This window comes from Onychostoma macrolepis, chromosome 25, assembly GCF_012432095.1.
Source record: "Onychostoma macrolepis isolate SWU-2019 chromosome 25, ASM1243209v1, whole genome shotgun sequence".
NCBI classification, from domain to species: Eukaryota; Metazoa; Chordata; class Actinopteri; order Cypriniformes; family Cyprinidae; genus Onychostoma; species Onychostoma macrolepis.
Window position 1 is genome coordinate 8,937,879 of NC_081179.1, and position 22,089 is coordinate 8,959,967.

The 22,089-nt window shown below is 38.8% G+C and overlaps 1 protein-coding gene across 2 annotated transcripts; it reads left to right on the plus strand.

Moving 5' to 3' along the window:
• Positions 1–1,946: 1,946 nt before the first annotated feature.
• LOC131534730 (major histocompatibility complex class I-related gene protein-like) lies at positions 1,947–20,501 on the plus strand. Of its 2 annotated transcripts, XM_058767777.1 has the most exons (7): positions 1,948–2,256; positions 5,613–5,867; positions 6,131–6,409; positions 6,525–6,800; positions 6,879–6,995; positions 7,089–7,121; positions 19,332–20,501. In XM_058767777.1, exons 2-7 carry the CDS (start codon positions 5,687–5,689, stop codon positions 19,430–19,432), a joined length of 987 nt encoding a protein of 328 aa, XP_058623760.1. In that variant the 5' UTR covers positions 1,948–2,256; positions 5,613–5,686; the 3' UTR covers positions 19,433–20,501. The 2 variants fall into 2 exon arrangements, with proteins under 2 accessions (XP_058623761.1, XP_058623760.1); XM_058767778.1 differs by lacking the exon at positions 5,613–5,867 and having other exon boundaries at positions 1,947–2,256.
• The last annotated feature ends 1,588 nt before the right edge of the window (positions 20,502–22,089 follow it).

Genomic DNA, 22,089 nt, shown 5'->3' on the forward strand with positions numbered 1-22,089 from the left:
CTGTTGGGAAGTTATTTAATAGATTTAGATTTATTGCAAAGGATGCTGATGGACCTGAGTGAGAATAAAAAAAGTTTAAAATAGGCAAGCAGTTTTCATTTCAGAATCATGCTAGGCTAAATTTCCAAAAATGTATTATATAGGCCTACCACTACTATTTTATAGAAGTAATCACAATAAACCTGTACTGTATTTTATACTTAAATGTCTTAGATACTGTAGAAGCACTGTGTTGAAGGAGCAGATGCCACAGAACTGAAATGTGATGGAGCATCACTTAACCATTTCTCCTGTGTTTTTCTCCTTCTCTATCTGGATCAGAACAAGAACCACCTGAAAACTCCTGTAATGAGAAATCACCCTCACAATGAGTCTCTTCACTGGGTTTGGCAAGTCTTTCCCTGTTCTTCGTGAAAAGTGCCAGTTCCCATATGATTACATCACATTTTGTTGGTGTAATCTATAGATTGCACCTGCTGACTATATCCAGCATCTTATGAAGACTTCAGATGACCAGCACCTGTGAAGAGATGACGCCAGCCCTTGAGAGGACTTCAGATGAAGCTGACTCTGACTCTGAATAAACATACAAAACTGATCAATTTTCCTTTCATTGTAATCAACATGATCAAATCATGTAACCATTGCTTTAATTTATTCATTGTTTCTGAACTCATGACATTACTTAACTGCATGATTTGTATAGCCTAATTTTAGAACACTTCTGCCATATGAACATTACTTTGACACAGTTACACCTGTTAACAGAACTCTTATTTGTAATGTAGAAACATTCATTTTCTGTAAAGCTGCTTTGAAACCATGTTTGTAATAAAAGTGCTATACAAATGTGAATTGAACAAAACATGATGCATAATTGTTTTCTCCTCTCCGTGTCAGTATAGGGAAACCATACATTCACACTCCTTTCTGTGAGTGACTGAGCGCTCCCATGCAGCACAGCAAACTATAGTGGAGACTGTTCAAGGACAACATGCTTTATAGCATGTAAACAAGTGCATAACAAAAGTTAACATACATCAAATATATGATTAAATGGGTAAAAATGTTTTAAGTTATTTTAAATTTGAATATACTACAAATATATATTTATATATTAATAATGGAGGGTGCACAAGAATCAAAAACATTAATTCCCACTTAATCTTAAAATATCTTCACTTATTTGGAATGAATTTTCAAAGACAACAAACTTAACATTTACCATGAGATTAATAAAACGACAATGATGTGATTGCACTTGACTAACAAGTTGTTAGAAAACACACACACACATAATTATATTTATACAGAGAGGCTGAAGTTACTTGGTAAAAGACCACGATGTCGTTTATATAGTAAACATGGACTTTTTCCATGGTATCGTCAGCCTAAAATATGTTAACATGGCAGGTAAGGACAGCTGACCACATTAATCCTCAAATATTAGCGAATTTTATCTTTTAAAAACAACACTGATACAGCTACATATACATTATTTTATAAATAATGTAAATAAAGTATTTTATTGTCTACTAATTAACAAAAATCGCAGTTCTGTCTCTCTAACTCAATGCATTCCAATTGCCGGCTATGAACTTCCTGGAACTATTGAGGTCTACGTGAATCACGTGACGATCGAGCGTTTTGAACTTCCGTTGTCGCAACTCTGTCTCTCTTATGGCTCTGGTTGTGGCTAGAAGGGATACAGCTCCGACCGGAAATGAACAATGAAATTAATTTTATACCTATTAGATTGTGTTTTATTAACGTCTACACCTACCCCAACCCTAAACCTACCCCTTACAGGAATTAAAAAATAGTAACTATTGTTGTACAGTGTGACAAAAATGACGCAGTATCGATGTGCGCATGCTCAGTAGCGCCATACTTTTCCCTTCTAGGCCAACCCCCACAAGCGTCTTCACAGTAGAGTCTAGCGACATACAGCGAAAATCTCTGGCGGTGTGACGTCACGATTTTCGTACTGAAGCTGCGCATGCACTGTAAAAGGAGAAAACAGGGGAATGAACTCACCGGAACTCCGTTATTTCACTGCAAAAAGCAATGAGAGATTTTCGGGGCAAAACTCGAAATTCGACACATTAGATGTGATTTTAGATTAAATAAATAAATAAAAAATCGATAATAAAATGCCAACTTCAAGTGAGTGTTGACTGAAAGCTTTGTATGTCAGCAATATGGACAAAGTTCTTCCACTATTTCTGCTTCTACTTCCAATGGCTGCTCCAAAAGGTAAGATTTTAGAAGACTTATTGCAAACTCTACTTAATTTGTTTGCACTTATAATTTGCGCTGCAAATATGTCCTCGGACAAAGATTAACTACTTCACAATGCTACGGAATATAGCATTGGCAATGACAACAGCAAAAAATAACAAATTAAATGGATGATCACAGATTAACTAGTGTAGCTACAGAGCTGTTAATGGCAGAGCAACAGTTCTGGTTGCAGTAGGCTATTACAAGCCTGACTTTGACTAAATAAAAATACATTTTATGAAACACGTGCACTTGGTTTCTTTTCACATTGTTGGCGGTCCGTGTACGTTTTGATAGTTTGTTTTTCCATTTGAAATTAAATAAGCAGAAACGAGAAAACGGTTGTTTTTTCATTTGTTCAATAAAACGAAAAAAACGAGATTTTGGCTCGATTTTCGTTTTTTTGGTTCACGGGTAGAAAACCAAGCGGCAACCTCCCGCTCCCTCTCTTGAAACCAACACGGAAGTGACTAAAACTGCAATTCATCGACTGGCCGCTAGAGGCTGGCTCCAAAAGGGAGTCAGTCCCTAGAATCCCCATGTTAAAATGCCCAACTTTACAGCAGAATAAAATATGTTTACAGCCTGGTACAAAAAGTGGTTTTGGTCTATATAGCTAATTTTGCCCTTCGTGACAACTGTGAGGGGGGTGAATTTTTTTTATAACTCATCCATTTAAATTATATTAAGCCTTAAAGTTCTGCATAATTAAGGGCGTGGCCACTTGAGTGACAGGTGGACTGCCGCTCTGCTCCAGAGTGTGAAACTCGCTAGAGTGAAAACTGGCTTTAAAGATTTTTATTTGTACAGAAAAAATAATTATAGGTAGCACACTGGAAATCTGGCAATTAGATGTTTTAATGAAAATGATCTCAAACTTGATTTTTACCGCTAAATTGATATTGTACTCTGCTTTTGCAGTCTGCAAAAAGTGAGATGTCACGCCAAGGCAAAAGGCAGTAACTTCCACATTATATAGGGTGATCACCATTTACAGAATCATTATAGTAACATATGTATAAAATCTAGTGATCATTGGCTAGGCTATAACATCTAGTAATGTGATCATTTTTTTTTTTTTTTTTTTTTTTGCAATGTTCGCTAACATTAAAGGATGCAAGTCATACTTAGCCTATTGTTTTTACATCGAACTGAATTAAAATATCTTAACCTATAAGAACGACTTGTGGATTGATGTGAACGCCAGCAGGAATAATGCTCCGAATGATTGTGAATTAAACATCTCCGATGGCGTTCATTGCAATGGATTTTATAGACTTACAAGAAAAGGAAGGAAACGGATTTATTTGCGAACAGTTATTGATTTTATGATTTTATTTTCACTTGAGTGAATAATCTGCATTATAAAAAAAACACGTTAAAGATTATTTACAATTAATTATTGTTGTCAAGTTATCTAGTCGTTATTGCTTACAGTGCTTTGTTATATGGAGCAGGTTGTTAGATCGCGATCTATTAGTTTGTCAAATGAAGTGCCGACAGATGTATAAAAGTACTCAAGTCACACCGTAATTTAAACGCGGCAGACTTTAATGGACAGTAAAGCAAGATCGGGTTTTCTTCTGTGCAACCTAACGCGTTTCTCAGAAATATTTATTTCAGAAATTTTAATCAGCACCCAGCCTGTTTTATTTAGCTGTGCACGTTGTTAAATCTGTATGGTGACACTGCGCTACCCATAGACTGCAGAACAGATGAGAAGCACAGATTTTAAAAAAAGAAATAGAAATAGTCCCCCAGATATTTTTGGTAAAAAATAAGTCTGATTAAGCTCATGCAGGTAGGATACCACGGAGCCCCTTAAAGGACATTGTGGTGGGAAAAATTCGGGGTGAGTGGAAAAAATTCAGGGTGGGAGGAAAAAATAATTTTCAAATGTTTTGCGTTCCCTCGCAAAGATATTTGCGTTCTCTCGCAAAACCATTTGAGTTCGGACAAACTCTTCCAGTTTACTTTACAGCTTGCAGTGGTTACAGCTCGTATGTTCACAATGGAGCAGTTCATAGAGTTTTATTTTGAACTTGGATTCAAATAAATTAATAAGTGCTTAGGCACGGTTTTGGGACATAATAAAACGCTTAATGTGGCTCAATGTTTTAAAACGGTGACTTGGAGGACCAAATTCGATAATAATAAAAGCTGATAAAATTATTAGGCTAATATTAATAACCTTATTAATAATATTACTAAGCAGAATAGCCCAGAATATGAACGCAACGCCCTGCACGTAGCCTAAGCTTTTTCTCCCTCTAAGGTAGGCTATAATGAAAACGGTGATTTAAAAATACCAAATCCGTTGCATTCATGTTCTGGGCTATTCTCCTTTATTAATAGTAATATTATTAATAAGGTTATTAATATAAACCTAACAATTTTATTAGTCTTTATTATTATCGAATTTGGTCCTAATGTCACTGTTTTAATACATTAAGCCACATTAAAGCGTGTTAGAATGTCCCAAAACCATGCCTTGAACTAACCTGACTGTATTTCTTTATACTTGAGTCAAAGTTCAAAATAAAAACTTTATGAACGCTCCATTGTGAACATACGAGCTGCATGAACCTTTCATTATAGCCTACCTTAAGGGTTTTCTATGGGGAAGAAAAGGCTTAACGTGCAGGGCGTTGCGTTCATATTCTGCTTTATTAATAGTAATATTATTAATAAAGTTATTAATGTTAGCCTAATAATTTTTATCAGGATTTATTATTATCGAATTTAGTCCTCCGATGTCACTGTTTTAAAACATTAAGCGTTTTAGAATGTCCCAAAACGTGCCTCGAAATAAGCACTGACTGTATTACTTTGAGTCCAAGTTCAAAATCAACATGATCTCACAGAATTCCGTGTAATGACCACGGACTTAATTAACCCCCGAATCTGTGGTGGCATCACGGAATCGCTGAAAATTCCGTGATGGGCTCACTCACAGAAGTGATACCAATGTAAGTCAGTGACAGGCATCAGGGTTCAACACTAGTAAACCCTTAGCATCAATATGCCGACGCGATACTGGGAAATTTATCGTCATCATTATTGTTCAGAACTGGGTAGGTGTGGGGTCAGGTACTCCAGTGAAAGTATAAATTTATATACAAAATATATACCTGTTTCTAAATATTAATTAACACCAGTGTTATTAATTTCAAATTGAAAAACAAACTATCAAAACGTACACGGACCATTGGCTTTATTTTGAGTTAATCTGCATATTTGACTGTTGATCCCAAAAAGAACTTAATGGAATACACATACCACAGTTTTGTTAATTGTGTTATTTTCTATTTCCTGTTATAATATCACAGGCTCTCACTCTTTATGATTCCTTGGAACGTACATTAAAGGACAAACGCCATTTCCTGAATTTAGCTATGTAGCGATGTTGGATGATGTCAGAGTTCTGTATTATAACGGTGAGACGAAAACTCTCCATTCAAGAGGAAATACAACAGCTGAAGACGATGTGTTTGATTCAGTGTTCCTTGCAATAAGCGACGACATACATGCAGATTTAATAGACAGATGGGTAGTAGCAACAACAAACTTAAATGAAACTGATCGTGAGTATTACAATTATGTAGCTATTTAAATTTGATCAAAAAGACTTGAAATTTTAAGAAATATAATAAATAAATAAATAATCATTTTAACATAAATAATAGAATATAAACAAAAATAGTAGTAGTAATAATATTAACCATTTTTATTTAAAATATTTATTTATGATTTATTTTGCAATTGTAAAATGTCTAGACAAATTTCTGCATGTGATGTTGTGCTGTAAATACTACTTCAAAACTTTTTTTTTTTTTCTCCATTCAAGGTGTTCTTGCCCTTCAGAGGCTGGTTGTGTGTGAGCTGAGGGATGATGGTGAACCGGGACAAATGATCACACGGGATGCTGTCAGAGGATCCACCACTGATGAGCTGCTATATGTTGACAAGAATTTTACATATCAGGGTACTTTAAATGTCTCGGCCCAAGTGCTAAATATTCATCTCGAATTCAGCATGAGGCGTCATGAAGTTTTATACCAACCATTTTGCATCAAAACACTCAAGGGTTACCTTAAAAATAGGAGGACTCAAATCAATAGAAAAGGTACGATGACTGACTTCTAGCCAAACTAATCAAGAACAAGTGTATTCATTTATATTTAGCTATTTTTCAGACCAGTATTGAAATAATATCTTTCTCTTACCTTTTTTCCCCACAGTGAAACCAAAAATCAGGCTCCTCCAGAAAGAACTATCTTCTGGGTTTTGTGTGAGTTGTTTGGCAACAGGATTTTACCCTCGTCACATCAACCTGACCCTGTTCAGAGACAAGCAGCCTGTAGCTGATCATGAGATCACTGGAGGAGATCTGCTGCCCAATGGTGACGGGACGTACCAGATGAGGAAGAGTCTGGAGATCAGTGCTGCAGACAAACACAAATACACCTGCTCTGTCACACACCTCAGTCTGGACAACAAACTGGATATTAATTTGGGTAATAATTTAAAACGATAAAGTATCATTATCCAGTGTTTCAAATCTGTTTGTGACCTTTTTAACATACGCGTTTCAGAATTTGATCCAGGAGAACCGTTTAAATCAGTGATTCCCTCAGTGCTGATAGTTTTGGCTCTGGTGTTGGTGTTTGGAACTGCAGCTGTCATACATAAATGCAGAAGGAGACGAGCAGGTAGGACAAAAACTGAAATGAAGATAAATCAGTCCACTTTTGTTTATAAAATACTTGACTTCCATGCATAATTCCATCCTTTTGATTTTGTAGATTCATCTTCAAATGCTTATGCTGCTGCTTCTAGTAAGTTCATTCTTTATAACTTTTTTTTTTTTTTTTAATATAGGTATTATAAGTATAAAAATGAAATGATTTTTGTATCTTTTTGTACATATTCAGTTCATTCATTAAACTTTTCTTCAGCATCTGAAGAACACGTCGAAACAACATAAATATCATGCCTTGGTGCTACATGGATCAGCATCTTCAAACAATGAAAAATAAGTTCTGCAAGTTACTTGGCTTTTTGAAGAAAGATACTATCAGATGCTGAGAGTAAAGTATGAGAATTTAAATGCCAGTTCCACAACAAATAACGAAAGAATTGTTAATGTGTATGTATTATGCTCTCATTTGTATTTGTTTTCCCAGTCTTGTTTTTGTTTTGTTGTGGGACAGGCAACCACACTGCAGAGTGTATGTCATGTGACCTAATCAGTGACTGAATGAATGCATGTTCCTGTTTTTGTTTAATAAAAGTGTGCCAGTCAGAGTGATGAGAAAAGCACTACGTATTTCGTGTGTTATTGGTGTGCTCTGCTAACAGGTTATGGGCCCAGATAACGTGACATAGTTTGTGTGTTAAGATACTGGATGAAAGTCGAGTGAGATGAGACCTATTCCAACAACATGAGTAGAAGGGCAAAGGAAGCGGTAACAACAAGCCGCTGGTCAAGACTAGTTTCTGACGGAGATGAAAAAAATAATGAGTTGTGGGAGACACAATTTTTGGGCCACCTTTGTTTGCAGGGACCGAAAGAGACTATTTTAAATGAGCCTTCTGACGAGGATGAGGAAGATACGGCGAAAAATGCCGAAGCTTATGCGGAGCTGATTCAATTCCTGGACGACAAAAGTCTGTCGCTAGTCATGAGGGCAGCAGCAGATGACGGACGAGCAGCGCTGGAGATTCTGCGAGAATATTATGCTGGCAAGGGGAAGCCCAGGGTGGTTAGCTTGTACACAGAGCTAACTTCACTGCAGAAGTCGCCCAGCGAGAGTGTTACTGAATATGTAATCAGAGCTGAGACTGCAATCACTGCTTTGAGAAATGCAGGTGAGAATCTGAGTGACGGACTTTTAATAGCAATGATTTTAAAAGGACTTCCAGAGACATTTAAGCCATTTGCAATTCATGTTATTCAGAGCGATGATGAAATTACTTTTGCTGAATTTAAAACAAGGCTCAGAAGTTATGAGGACATTGAAAATATGCGAGCAACTGCATCCGAGGACAATGTAATGAAAGCAAGAGCGCAGCTTGGCACGAAATCCGCTATAGCAGGTACAGCTGATTGTGGGGCTGGAAGTAGTGACATTGTTTGTTACAGGTGTGGTACAAAAGGCCACAGAGCAAGGACATGCCAGCGTAAAAAGTGGTGCAATCAATGTAAAAGTACCACCGCGATGAAAGTGCAGACGGAGAAAGCAGCGGGATAAAGCATGAAAAGTGTCCGAAGAGACGGGTGACAAGGAATATGTTTTTTGGGCAAGCGACGCTGAGATGCGGCATCATAATACCAAGAGGAGAGGCCTAATGGTGGATGCGGGTGCAACTTCACACATCATCACGGACATTGCAAAATTCCAGAGGTTTGACAGCAGTTTTCAGGCCGGCACACACTGCGTGGAATTGGCTGATGGCACCAGGTGCAACGGGGTCGCCAAGAACAGAGGGGCGATGCATTAGTATGTTTGGTTGACAGCAGAAGATGGCGTTTCAAAATGATCAGAAACGCGCTATACATCCCAACATATCCAGGATTTCCTCTCGGTGAAAACACCCAAATCTGTGGGCCAAATCTGGCTTACACTCGTTAATTCTGGCAGTGTTTTTTTCACAGTCTGGTGCAGTGTTGCCAACTTAGCAATTTTGTTGCTAAATTGAGCAACTTTTCAGACTACCCTAGCAACTTTTTCTTCCAAAAGCACCTAGCAACAAATTAAGCAATTTTTAAAATTTATTAGACTCAGACAATAAAAAGGCACACATTTTCCATCCAAATTACACAAAAAGAGGAAACCAATGACGCCTAGCAGTACACGCATCATGGGAACTGAATTGCTATTTGCAATTGTTAAATTTAATAATAATAATAATAATAATAATTGAATAATTGTTCATTTATGATACACTTTGTTAGTAGGTTGCCTGCAATTGTTGATCAGTTAGTACACTGTCAGAAAAATGGAAAAGATACTAGTAATTGTCCATGACATTATCCCTTGTAATCCCGTAACCCCAAAACACAATGCGTAATTTAAAATGCAGGTAAAAAACCAATACGGAAAATTATTTTATTTTAACATTGTAGATTGTGCCCTATTTTTGAGTGTAGCATACTATCTAACTACTAATACACTGCTTAAAGCATAATTGTTGAGAATGTGTAGTATTACTAGTTTACTAGCTATTAAAAAACTTTTTTTTGTAATAATTCATAATTGTGTAAGTGTTCAATAATTCAGTGTATTTAAAATACAGTTATTTATATTTTAATATTATGCGTATTATTTTACAAACAAATTTAAATTAACATATAAAATATATTTTTTGTTGAGATTTGATGTGACAATTTTGCGTTTTTGCGATTACGCAAAGACGTCATTTAGCAACTTTTAGCAACAAATCCACCTTCCTTTAGCAACTTTTTCTGAAAATTAGTTGGCAACACTGGTCTGGTGTGAAAAAGGAAAATATTTGGCTGAGATCTGGGTGGGTTTTGGTTAGCCGAAGAGTAAATACAAGATATCTGGCATGAATGTGATTTAGAGTAAAACAGACTTAAGATGTCTTCCCAATTTTATAAATCCTTTAGGATATTTATTCCAATAGCAGACACTTTTGGATATTATAATTAATTAAAGAAACGTTTATGTACTGAAATTGACTGAGAAATAAAACATGATTGTGTAAAATAAAATAAAAAATAAATAAAAACGCAGCTCCCCAGTACTGCTCGGTGCATTTTGGCTAGTTTAGAACAAAAACGTGCACTTTTAGATAAACAAGGCAACATATGCACTTGTGTCTTATGGAGGTAGAAAAGAGGGAGTCTCGCCCGGAGAGTAATTCAGTGTAGAACCGCCACTGAATGCATGTACTCAGGGTTTCCGCGGAGTCATAAAAAGTCATAAAACGTCTTAAATTTAATAAGAATTTTAGGCCATAAAAAGTTATAAAAACATCCGGATTTTCATAAATTGGTCATAAATTACATTTAGCCACGTCTTAAATTGATATGCTTGTTCATTCATTGGTTCTACTATCGCCTTTTCCCCCCTGAAAATCAGGGGCGGTTCTAGACCACAGTAACTGGGGGGGCCAGACAGGGGCCACTTATGCTTTTAGGGGGCATAATTTTAAAATTCATCCTAACCTACTTTAAGTATTATTAATTCAGTCATTTTTCACCATGTCATGTTGCAATCTCTAGAAGTAATCTATAACAATTTCAACTAAAATGAATATTTCATCATGTTTCATTTATTTTGACAAATAATTTTGTATGTCAGAGGCATCATTTTTGAGGGGGCACGAGGGGACTCTCATGCTTGTCATATGACACACAGCAGCCACAATACCACTGTCACGATCCTCTCTGGATCCAGGGAAACGAGGAGACGAGGGATATAACCAAAACTAGATTTATTTTCAACTCAGGAACACAGGAGACATGCAACATCCAAAAAGACAATTAGACATTTAACAGCTGACAAGACGACAGGGAAACACAGGGCTTATAAATGAAACGAAATCAAACGAGCAGAACTGAAACAGGTGGGGAACAAATCAAACACGGCTGGAGACTAAAGAACTCATAATGACAGGAACAGGAACAAACCAAATATGGGCACGAGAGGAGGGGAAACACAAGACAGGACTGACAACCACTGTATAACTGACATAGGCTTATATATTATAATTTTTTTATTCGAAATATTCCCAAAATATATCATGAAATATCTCAATTCTTAAATATGTGTAAGTAAATGCATTTTGCACCTTTATAGATATTAGTTGATCTATAATGGGCGTAGCATAATAGTGTAATATTAACTTTGCATAAAAATCGTCTTTTTACTTAAGTACCTGATGTCATACCATAAAATGAGTGTCATACCATAAACATATAATACGACTGACTTTGTATTTTATGTGGATTTAATTAAAACATTGTAAGTTACTAATTAGCCCATAACACTTTCATTGTACAAAAAGAGCAAAGAATGTTTACATTATCAAAGAACATTTTCACTTCAGTCCAGCGGGTTCAAGCACTCTCAAAAACTCCCATAAAAATCTCTAAAGCTGTTTACACTGTGAAATTAATATCTTACTTACATTCGTACATCTTCACTTTGTTGTTTCTGAGGAGAGAATTCACCAGAGAATTCAGTCAGCGAGCGCGCGGTGATGAAACAGCTGTGCTTCGGCGGTGACTCATCTGAACGCTTCTGATTGGTCCTTGCATTCATAAGATCAACAGAATCGTATGTGATTGGTTATAATGCGCAGTGCTTTAAAAACGTGTGTGTCTCTGGCTCTGTGCCAGCCAGCTAACGCAGATTTGAATTTAACAGCTGTTTATAGTTTACAGGACAAACTGGCATTTCACCCAAAATTGTTTGGTGTGATATGATTCCAAATTTAGGGGGGCCAAGCTTGTTGACAGGGGGGCACTGCCCCCTAGTACCGCCCCTGCTGAAAATGCACTGGCGGGGGCATTCATTCGTTTCGCCTGTTGTAGTTTTGTCTGAGGAATCTGGGTGGTATCACAGCGTTCCAGAACTAAGGTCCATGTGGCAGTGCAGCAAACAGACTTGTCGGAAGGACTTTCACAGAAACCCGCGCGAACTCCCAACTCCCAAGCTTCACTGGCAATGTAGTCTAGGCCTACAGTCTATGTTCGCAAGAGGTACTGTCTCCTCAGCTCATCTCTCAGCTTATTACTGTATGTCGTTGAGTCACTGCTTAGTTGAACTGAAATCTCCCCCGATTGCACCAGCTGTGCGCAAGTTACAACGTAGCCTAGTTGCGACGTAAAAAGACACTAAGTTACAACTTACGCACTACTAAATATTTTGGCGTTGCACCAGTAAACTTAGTTTAAACGTAACTCTACGTTCCAACTAAATATTTACGGAAGCCTCTACCCATGAATAACGGTCGAAAAGAGATGGCAGCCAGATTAGATCACATCGATGAACTCGTGATCGATAATGAAGAACCGCATATTCGTAGACGAATTTTACGAGACAGACATCATCCTTTGGATATTTATGATGATGTGGACATATATGCTCGTTTGCGCTTTAAAAGAGAGGGAATACTGCGCATAACAGACTTGATAGCGTCTGATATTTAACACGAAACAGACTGAAACGGCGCTCTCTCCCCCAGCCTACAAGTGTGCGTCGCTTTACGCTATTACGCAACAGGATCAATGCAGAATTTAGTAGGCGACAGCATCCAGATTCATAAATCTACAGTGTGTAGAGTGATCCGCAGGGTGTCACTTGCCCTGTGTCGCCATATGAGAACCTACATATGCATGCCAAGCATTAACCCTTTCGCACGTGAGTTTAAAATATTCTAGCTGAGCCCCAGGCGTGAGTTTTTTTAGGCGACAGTTATTTTAGAACTTATAGCCTTATTGTTTCCATGGCGACGCGTCATGCTTGTCATGTGACACACCGCAGCCGTAATAGCGCTGTATGACACATGGATTGCCTTTATTTTGTTTTTCCTTTTTTTATTATTAATATTCACAAACATACTCGCTATATTATGAAATATCTGATATTCCGATTCTGAAATATGTGCAAGTAAATGTGTTTGGTTGTTTAAACACGTTTATAATGATCGTGTTAGTTGATTTATAACACGTTAAAATAAGTCTCCAGTAAACTGGGAGAAGAGCAGAGTAAACTTTATTGTTTCCTACACTATGTGTATATGATATCAATAAAACATGTCGTCAGATTATATTTGTAAGGATCATTATTGCTGCTTCCATAGACATCAGCGCATATTTTACAAACTATAAATGTATGGCTTTGCTAGTACTTATGTGTATTTAAATGTCTGAAATCTTAAATAAGCAGTATATGGTTGAAAACACTGAATAAGTGATAATATTACAAGCGCTCGAGCGTCTGATCTGGCTCCGCGCCAGAAAGCAGATTTGAATTTCAGCAGTTGATGACGTGACTCACTGAAATTTCTAATCACACCGGTGTGATCGTACGCTCCTGGGACCAGCCAAGACTGATCGTACGCCTTAAAGGGTTAACGGACAAAATACAAACAGGCAAAAATTCCATGCCATTGCCGGATTCCTTGATGTCATTGGCTGCATTGATGGTACACAGATAAAGATAAAAGCACCCACAGTTGATGAGAATGCTTTTGTTAATAGGAAGGGCTTTCATTCTCTAAACTCCCAAGTCATCTGTGACCCAAATTTATGTTTTTTAAACTGTGTCGTTAGATGGCCTGGATCAAAGCACGACAGCTTTATCCTGAGGAGATCAAACATCCATGACAAATTTGATTCTGGCCAGTATAGTGGCATTCTGCTGGGTGATTCTGCATACCCACTTAAAAAGTGGCGGCTGACACCATACTTAAATCCGTCCACGCAAGCAGAGGAAAAATACAATTCTGCACATACCAAGACACGAGTAACAGTTGAAAGAAGTATTGGTGTTCTAAAAAGGGGGTGGTCATGTCTTCACAGGGGTAGGCCTATGTTACAGCAGATTTATTTTTCTTTGATTATTTGTTTATCTGTTTAGACAGGATAATATGTCAAACGAAGTACAAGTTTTGAATCAACTGTCCTCATTAGGAATTGCAATGGAGCCAGAGAGAGCAGCAAAGGTGGGAGTCTGAGTCCCCGGTCTTTCTGTCTGTGCGCGGAGGCGGGCTTGGCACCTCTGAGAATATCAGGTCTGAGAATCCTGACTTACATAGACGATTGGCTCATCATAGCCGAATCGAAGGAGAAGGTGTTGCAGGACACCGGCCGTGTGCTTGCGCACATTACATCGCCGGGTTCCAAGTGAATGTGAGCAAGAGCAATTTCACACCCAGTCAGAATGTCATTTTCCTGGGCTTGAGTTGAACTCGGTCTCCATGCGAGCGTCTCTCTCAAGAGCGTTCGCTCTCTGATGAACTGTCTGTCGCAGTTCAGAGAAGGAGCGAAAGTGCAATATCGCACATGTCTCAGGCTGCAGGGTCTCATGGCTTCATCCACCCAAGTTGTGCCATTGGGACTCCTGAGGATGAGGCGTTCATGAAATGGGTTTTGTCACTACATTTCAGCCCGATTCGCGACCTTTGCCGCCGGTAACAGTGACACGCGCCTGCTCGACAGTCTTGCGCCACTGAGAGAGCGAAGACTTTACGCACGGGAACCCCTCTGGGGGCGGTTACGATGCGGAAAGTTGTGACGACAGACGCGTCCTTAACAGGCTGGGGTGCCACCCAGGAGGGCAGAACGGTGAACGGGTTGTGGCCGTGCAAACCCGCTCAGCGCACATAAACTATTTAGAGCTTTTAACCATTTGGAAAGCTCTGAATCATTTTCTGCCTCGCCTGCAGGGACATCACGTTCTAGTACGGTGCGACAATACCACGGCTGTGGCTTATATCAACCGTCAGGGCGGCATGCGCCGTCGAAACTTCACGCCTAGCTTACAAGCTATTGGTGTGGAGCAGACGTGTTTTCCTGTCGCTGCGCCGCAACTCATGTTCCGGCATTCTGAACAGAGGCGCGGATCTGCTATCAAGGGAAATCCGATCTCACGGAGATTGGCGTCTTCACCCGCAGATAGTGGAAATGCTATGGATGAGATTCGGACGGGCGAAGTTTAGATTTATTCGCCTCGCGAAAACTACCATTGTCCTATGTTCTTCTCTCTAAGGGACATGGATGCGCCCCTCGGGTAGACGCACTGGCCCACCCATGGCCCAGAGTGCCCCTGTATGCTTTTCCTCCCTGTGCCTGATAATTCCCACATTGGCCAGGGTGAGAGAGCAGGGCTTGTCTCTCATTCTGATAGCACCCAGGTGGCCCAAAGCAACATGGCTGGCGGAAATAGTTCCTCTGTTATACGCCGAGCCGTGGCGCCTTCCCGTTCGCACGGACCTATTGTCCCAAGCCAACGGGGAGATTTACCACCCCCACCCGGACAGGGTGGCTCTCTGGGCCTGGCCCGTGAGAGGACGAACCTGAACGCACTTGGGCTTTCGCCTCGTGTGGTCGCCACTATTTAGAATGCCAGGGCCGTTTCTACACGGTCCTTATATGGCTGTAAGTGGCAAGTGTTCGAAGGGTGGTGCGATGGGCGTGGTTTCATATCTTATCAGTGCTCAGTTCCTGATATTTTGTGTTTCCTTCAAGACCTCATGGAAAAAGGGAGGTCTTTTTCCACCATTAAGGTCTACTTGGCTGCGATTTCAGCTTGTCATGTGGGTTTTGAGGGCTGTACTGTCGGGCAGCACTCTCTAATCCGCAGATTTATGAAGGGTGCACGCCGCTCTTTACCAGTCATCAGGAGAACGGTTCCTGAGTGGGACCTCATCATGGTGCTGGAAGCGCTGTCTCAACATCCTTTTGAGCCTCTGGGGAGTATTTCCCTTAAGCTGTTGTCCTTCAAGACAGCTTTGCTCTTGGCATTGGCATCTGTTAAACGTGTCAGTGAGCTACATGCACGATCGGTTCACCCCTCGTGCACTAAGTTCTCCCTCAGTGGAGATAAGGTTTCCCTAAAGCCTAACCCGGCCTTCATGCCGAAGTGCTTCCCGTCGTTCACTTCGGAGGTGTTGGAGCTGTCCGCTTTTCACCCTCCACCTTTTACCTCTCTAGAGGATCAGAGGCTGAATGCTCTGTGTCCAGTCCGTGCTTTACAGGCATATATGACCAGGACCAATGCTTTCCGGAAGAGCGACCAGCTCTTTGTTTCATGGGCCCCCCCACACAGAGGGAGTCCCATATCGAAGCAACGCCTCTCACATTGGGTTGTGGACGCTATAACGATGGCCTATGAAGCAAAGGGAGTGCAGCCCCCAAGGGGCATCAGAGCTCATTCCACAAGGGGCTTAGCCGCCTCTTGGGCTTTGTTTAGGGGAGTGTCACTGCAGGACATCTGCTCCGCTGCCAGTTGGGCTTCTCCTCATACCTTTGTGCGTTACTACCGGCTGGATGTCACCAGAACCTCGGTAGCACATTCGGTTTTAGGGGTGGGGTCTTCCTAGCTCCTCCCTGTAATCCCATGAAAAAAAAAAAAAAACAATAAGAGTGAATGGGCCGGCTGGCCATGTTCATTCCTCTCACCAAACATTTACTTCCCTTTATGGGTATGGTTATGTGCCTTGGTGGGTTGGGGTTACTATCATGTATGGGTATCATGCATGTTTCATGTCCTGCTTGTCCACAGCAGCTAGGTGTGGCGTCACCTTTGCAGGTTCATGATTAATGGACGTGTCAGGCACCGCCTCCCCGAGGTGACCGTCTTTCTCTGGCTTTCAGAACCTCACTGTGAGTGTATTGGGCAATCGGGGAGCTGTCCATGTCTCTCCCATAGGTGGATCTCGAACACGAGATGATGAAAGAGAACAATAGGTTACTGTCGTAACCCCGGTTCTCTGAAACATCGAGTGGAGAGATCCACCAGCTTTGCCCCGCTTGCCGCACGAGAAGCGAATATACTTACTGAGGAATAGCAGCGCACCCAGCTGTTATATGCCCGTGGGTGAGGGGGTGTGGCCTCACCGGGCATTGGCTGCGCGCTTCTGTCTGTCTAGCCAGACTTGGTGCAATTGGATGCTTCTGCAGAGGTCAGGTACGGATGCCCTTCCCATAGGTGGATCTCTCCCTATTGTTTTGACGGGCTGCGTCCGAAACTGCATACTTTCTTCAATAAGTACTTATTTAGCGAGCGCTAAAAGAGTACATACTCTACAGCCTGAATGCGTTAAGTATGAATGCGATTCGGATATCATCCGTTATGTTGACGTTATCATGTGACCTAAGACATTATAACAAGCGCAACAAAAGATATGAGTGACAGGTTTAATTCATCTATCTCTAAGTATCTTGATCATTTTAAATTTAAATTTGCTCATTTCGTGGTCTTGTTGAAGAAACAGCTGCCCTTTTATTTTGTGATTGTAGTAGTCAATACTTTTAGTGTTGATTTAAGTTCTTATATTTGTAACTCCACTAATGTGATCCACAGTTTTATCCTTAAAGCATTTTTTATTTTATTTTTTTATTACAAAAACCCAAAATTGTTATTTCTTAAATATTTTGTTAATTATTTTATCATCCACAAGCAAAAGTGGCTTAACACTAGAACTGCCATGACGGTCAAAATTACCGTTTTGAAATGTATATGTACAATAACTTTGTTGAATAAAAAAATACAATCTTGCTGGTTTGTGACTTTTCCTAAAAGTGTTTCTATTTTACTTACAATAGATTTTATATAAATTGCATAAAAGGCAAAAAAATATGAGCATTTCTACCTATTAAAGCCATAACGGTCATATTGACCGCTTTAAATCTCAGCGATTCTATTGTTCTTTCCCGCGGTTTATTGTCTCTGTCAGCGTCCAGTACTATTAGCATATGCTCATTTGATTATAAATACAAATTCTTGGACTACAAATTATTATTGCCTTTTAAAAATAGATTTATAAAGAGTTTATAGGGAGCGTTTAGAAAATGTACCAAAAGCACAATCAACCCCGCAACTGACACCAAACGGAGACAGTGCCAGGTGCGGAGAATCTGCAAACAAAATAAAACGCGACACCTGTTGCAAATGCCACAAACCCGTGTGTGGAAATTGTGCGAGAAGAACAGAAGTAACTTGTGTTGACTGTGAATCTTAAATAGCCGAGCATGATATAGATATATTTATTTAATATAAAATTTATAGCGTAATTGTTTTATGGTTCCAAACTTCGTTCGTGACTCTTTTTAACTTTAGAGCTGCTTGTTTCCAGCTTATGTTCTGTGTTATAATGTATCATAAATGTTGTAAAAAAATCATAATCAAATAGATCATTTTAAATGTTATTTTGTTGTTCTGAGTTATGTAAAATAAATACAGAGAAATACTGAATATGCAATAATTACATTTTACTATGAAATGATGCGAATATTTCTAAATTTATAATTATCATTTTTAACTAAATAAAAAGTCTACATGTTGGTGTTATTTGTTTTTTTTAAAGATATCCTAACACAGTTAATACATTAATCTCTCATTTGGGCAATTTATTTAGAGATTATAGAGTTTATAATATAGCGGTCAAAATGACCGCTCACGGCTGTTCTAGTAGTTTTGGAATTCTGGCGCTTCTAGTGTTAAATCTCCCGTTTCCTTCTTTTTCTTGTTGAATTTAAATTTATTTTTTCATTGCTCAGGCTTCTAAAAAAAAGCATCATGATGAATTATTCAAAGATATTTAACCTTGTCACTGTGCTTTTTTTCTGTGTATATTATCTCATACTATGATTTTATGAAATTTTTGTTTACTGTTTTATGCCATTTATGATTGTTCATTGTTAGATACAACCATCTTTCCCTGATCTTTTATGTAATAAGTTCGGCAATAATAATAATAATAAAAAAGAGGGACAGGTGCACTAACACCTCATAGCATCACTAACTCAACAATCTAGTACAGTTTTCCTCAGCGTTTGAAATGTCAGCACAAAGAATATGTCGGGCAGCTGCTTGAAGATCTCGCCTTTGGAGAAGACGATTGATTTTATACTCTAAAAAAGTATTTTTACTTAAAAATTAAGATTACCCCAGAATGAATTGCATCGTTTGCCCACCCCAACACTTACACACAATAATAATGATAAGTGCTAACCAACAATTATTACTTTTTTTTTTTTTTTTTTTTTACTTAAAATGACAAACAAGTAAAACAAGCAAAATGTAATTTTTGTCGTGACATGGCTATACATGAATATACACTAGTTGAACAAATGCAGTCGATGTGAATACATCAATTTTCAGTCAATCAATTAATACATGAATTAATAAAATATATTTTATTTAATGACAACAATAAGAAACATGAATAAATGAGTAAAAGAATGAATAAAAGGAAGCATCACAATAAATACATACAATATACAAGTCAACAACAGATGAAATAAAGCTTCATTCAAACGTATTGTTCTAACAATCATGTATTTACAGATGGTGAACACACATCCTACTGCCATCTCAACACAGATGTGTCACTTCTGCAGCTGCGCTGTGCTTCACAATCTTGCTCTTCTCAATGGGGACATCATTGACCCAGAGGATGAGGAAGACCATGATGATGGCCCCCTGAACCACACAACCTTGAGGCAAGAGCAGGAGAACATGTGCAGGACAATCTGGCTGCCGCTGTGTCTGCTCCAAACATTCGTGTGCCTGCTCTCCATGAGCATGACTACCTGTAAAACATTTAAACAGAGTTAAACATTTACAATTCATGTTGTCAGCTTTCCATTTCTTGACAAATGTCATTTCATGTTTACAATTACATGCATTTTTTGCTGTTGTAGCTTTATTACTTTTGTAGTGGGCTAAACCACTGAACTGGTGAGCAGAAGGTTGCTGGTTCGTCACTGGTGTGTATTAGAAACACTTCCGTATTAGAAGTAACAAAATGATCTTACTTCATCCTTTTGTTTGAGGTTTTCCCTTTTTTTCACAAATGTCGCTGTCCTCGCCTTGCAGGTCCTGCTCCACCACAGAAGATCTGCAGCAAATGCACAGGAAAAGTGCTGTAATAATTGAACTTGAGGCAGCCAGGTATCCCAGAATGCATTTCGCACCAATCAGCGAGCATTAATGGCGGAGGGGAAAATTGCAACATTTTCAAAATATTACTGTTATTGTGTCATGAAATGCCGTTCTAAGAGTATTTCACGCGAGAATATAGTTGTTTAAAACTCAAATCTGCGGTTTATTTATAAAGATTGCGCCTATTTGAAAATTTGTTTCGCCGATTTTGGAGACGTGAGCTCCATGCGATCACCGGGCGCTCAGTGCTCATGTATCCGCCGAGAGCAGCCTCACAGTGGCTAGTCCTTCTGACATCTGCCGCTGGCTCTGATGTCTCTGTAGTAGTTAAACATGAGGTAAAATTCATTTTGGGTATATCTAACAGACAATCTTTGGTCTCAAGAATCTATTATTTCTTCCAGGTCATATCGTTTTGGCTGAGCACAAAGTTATGTTTCATAAATTATTTATTTATTAATCGTGATACAGAGCTTACTTTGTTAAAGTGAATTGTTTGCTTTTGTCTTTATTTTCTATTACATAAGTATCTTATACTTTATACTTTTATGATGGCTATTATTGTTAATTAAAACTGACATTTAACAAAAAAGGCAGAGTTGCTTGTCATATTTCATTTTATTATACATAGTGAATCAGAGTATATGTGCACATATTACCTAAACCACATATTAATGTTTTATATTTTTTAATGAAAACGAAAAGAGAGTTGTGTTTTATATTTTGAAGAAAACCAAAAGGCAGTGTATGATATCATTTCGTTTTATTGTAATGTGTGTAAGCGTTGCATGAACCACATTTTTGTGGCTATTAATATTTTAAATAAAACAGAAATGAGGCAGCACTGTTTGATATAATATTTAGTTTCACGGTAATAATATGCGTTCCCTGAACTACATTTTTGCGACTATTAATATGATTACATGAAAACAAAAAGAGGCAGTGGTGTTTGATATCGTATTTCGTCGTATTGTAAAACAGTGTAGATAACTTAGGCGAACTGACTGACGTTATCAAGTACGCTGCTGTTCCATTTGCAGTATTACCGGACTTGTGTTCTCCTGTCTTCGGGAGTCCGAACTTGCGGAGTCCGAACTTTGCGGACTTGGTATTGAGAAACGGCCATACTCTTGAACCGAATCGTGAAATCTGTCATAACCCAGCCCTACTGTACACCCTGTAGTAGTGTCATATGCCCAAGACTAATTTTGCCTCAAAAGCAGCTGCTCATTTATATTTTGATAATTTAACACATGGACTCTTCCAGTCACCCCTGTCATGTGAAATGGACTCAGTGTTGCCAACTTAGCAATTTTGTTGCTAGATTTAGCAACTTTTCAGACTACCCTAGCAACTTCTTTTTCAAAAAGCACCTAGCAACAAATTTAGCAATTTTTTAAAATTTATTTGGCTACTTTTAGCAACTTTTGAAAAGGGACTCAAATCTAAAGAGCAGTAGCCTAGTGACTGCATAATTAACTCAAGATGAGCGATTCATTCATAAATTCTTAAGATCGCTGTAGAAACACAAACCGCAAGACTAAAGACAATGAGTGCAGGGCGTGGCTATATAAGGTCTAAATAGCCAGGCACAGAAGCTGCAGCAGCAGCAAAAAATTGTTGGCTGGGTGCAGCAGCAGAAGCACGCATGTCACAATTTTTGATAAAATAATTAAAACAACAACCACAGTTAAAACTCAGTGAATGTAGCTGTTCATGAATTTTTGATCTGTAAGAGACTTAACTACATCTACCAACATGTCTCAATCAAAACTGTACAACCAGAAATACAGAAAAGAGTGGGAGTCTGTACCTGAATTTAAAGGGTGGCTGAAGCCAGTAGTTGGGGATAACTGCAAATCAGATATGCTTGCAAAATGTATGACATCAAAAACATTGTACTACAGCAAAGCATATAAATAAATCAAAACCATATAACCCAGCAAAGCAGTATACATTACCACAGCTAGTTAAGAAAATGGATAACTGCAAAAGTGCAGAAGCTACTATGGCAATGGCCATTGCGGAACATTGTTCACTGCTAGCATGCGACCATTTAGGTATGGCTTGCAAAGCTGCCTTTTCAGATTCTGTGGCAGCAACAAACTTCCACATGCACCGCACCAAATGCACAGAAATGATTAAGGGAGTATTGGCTCCT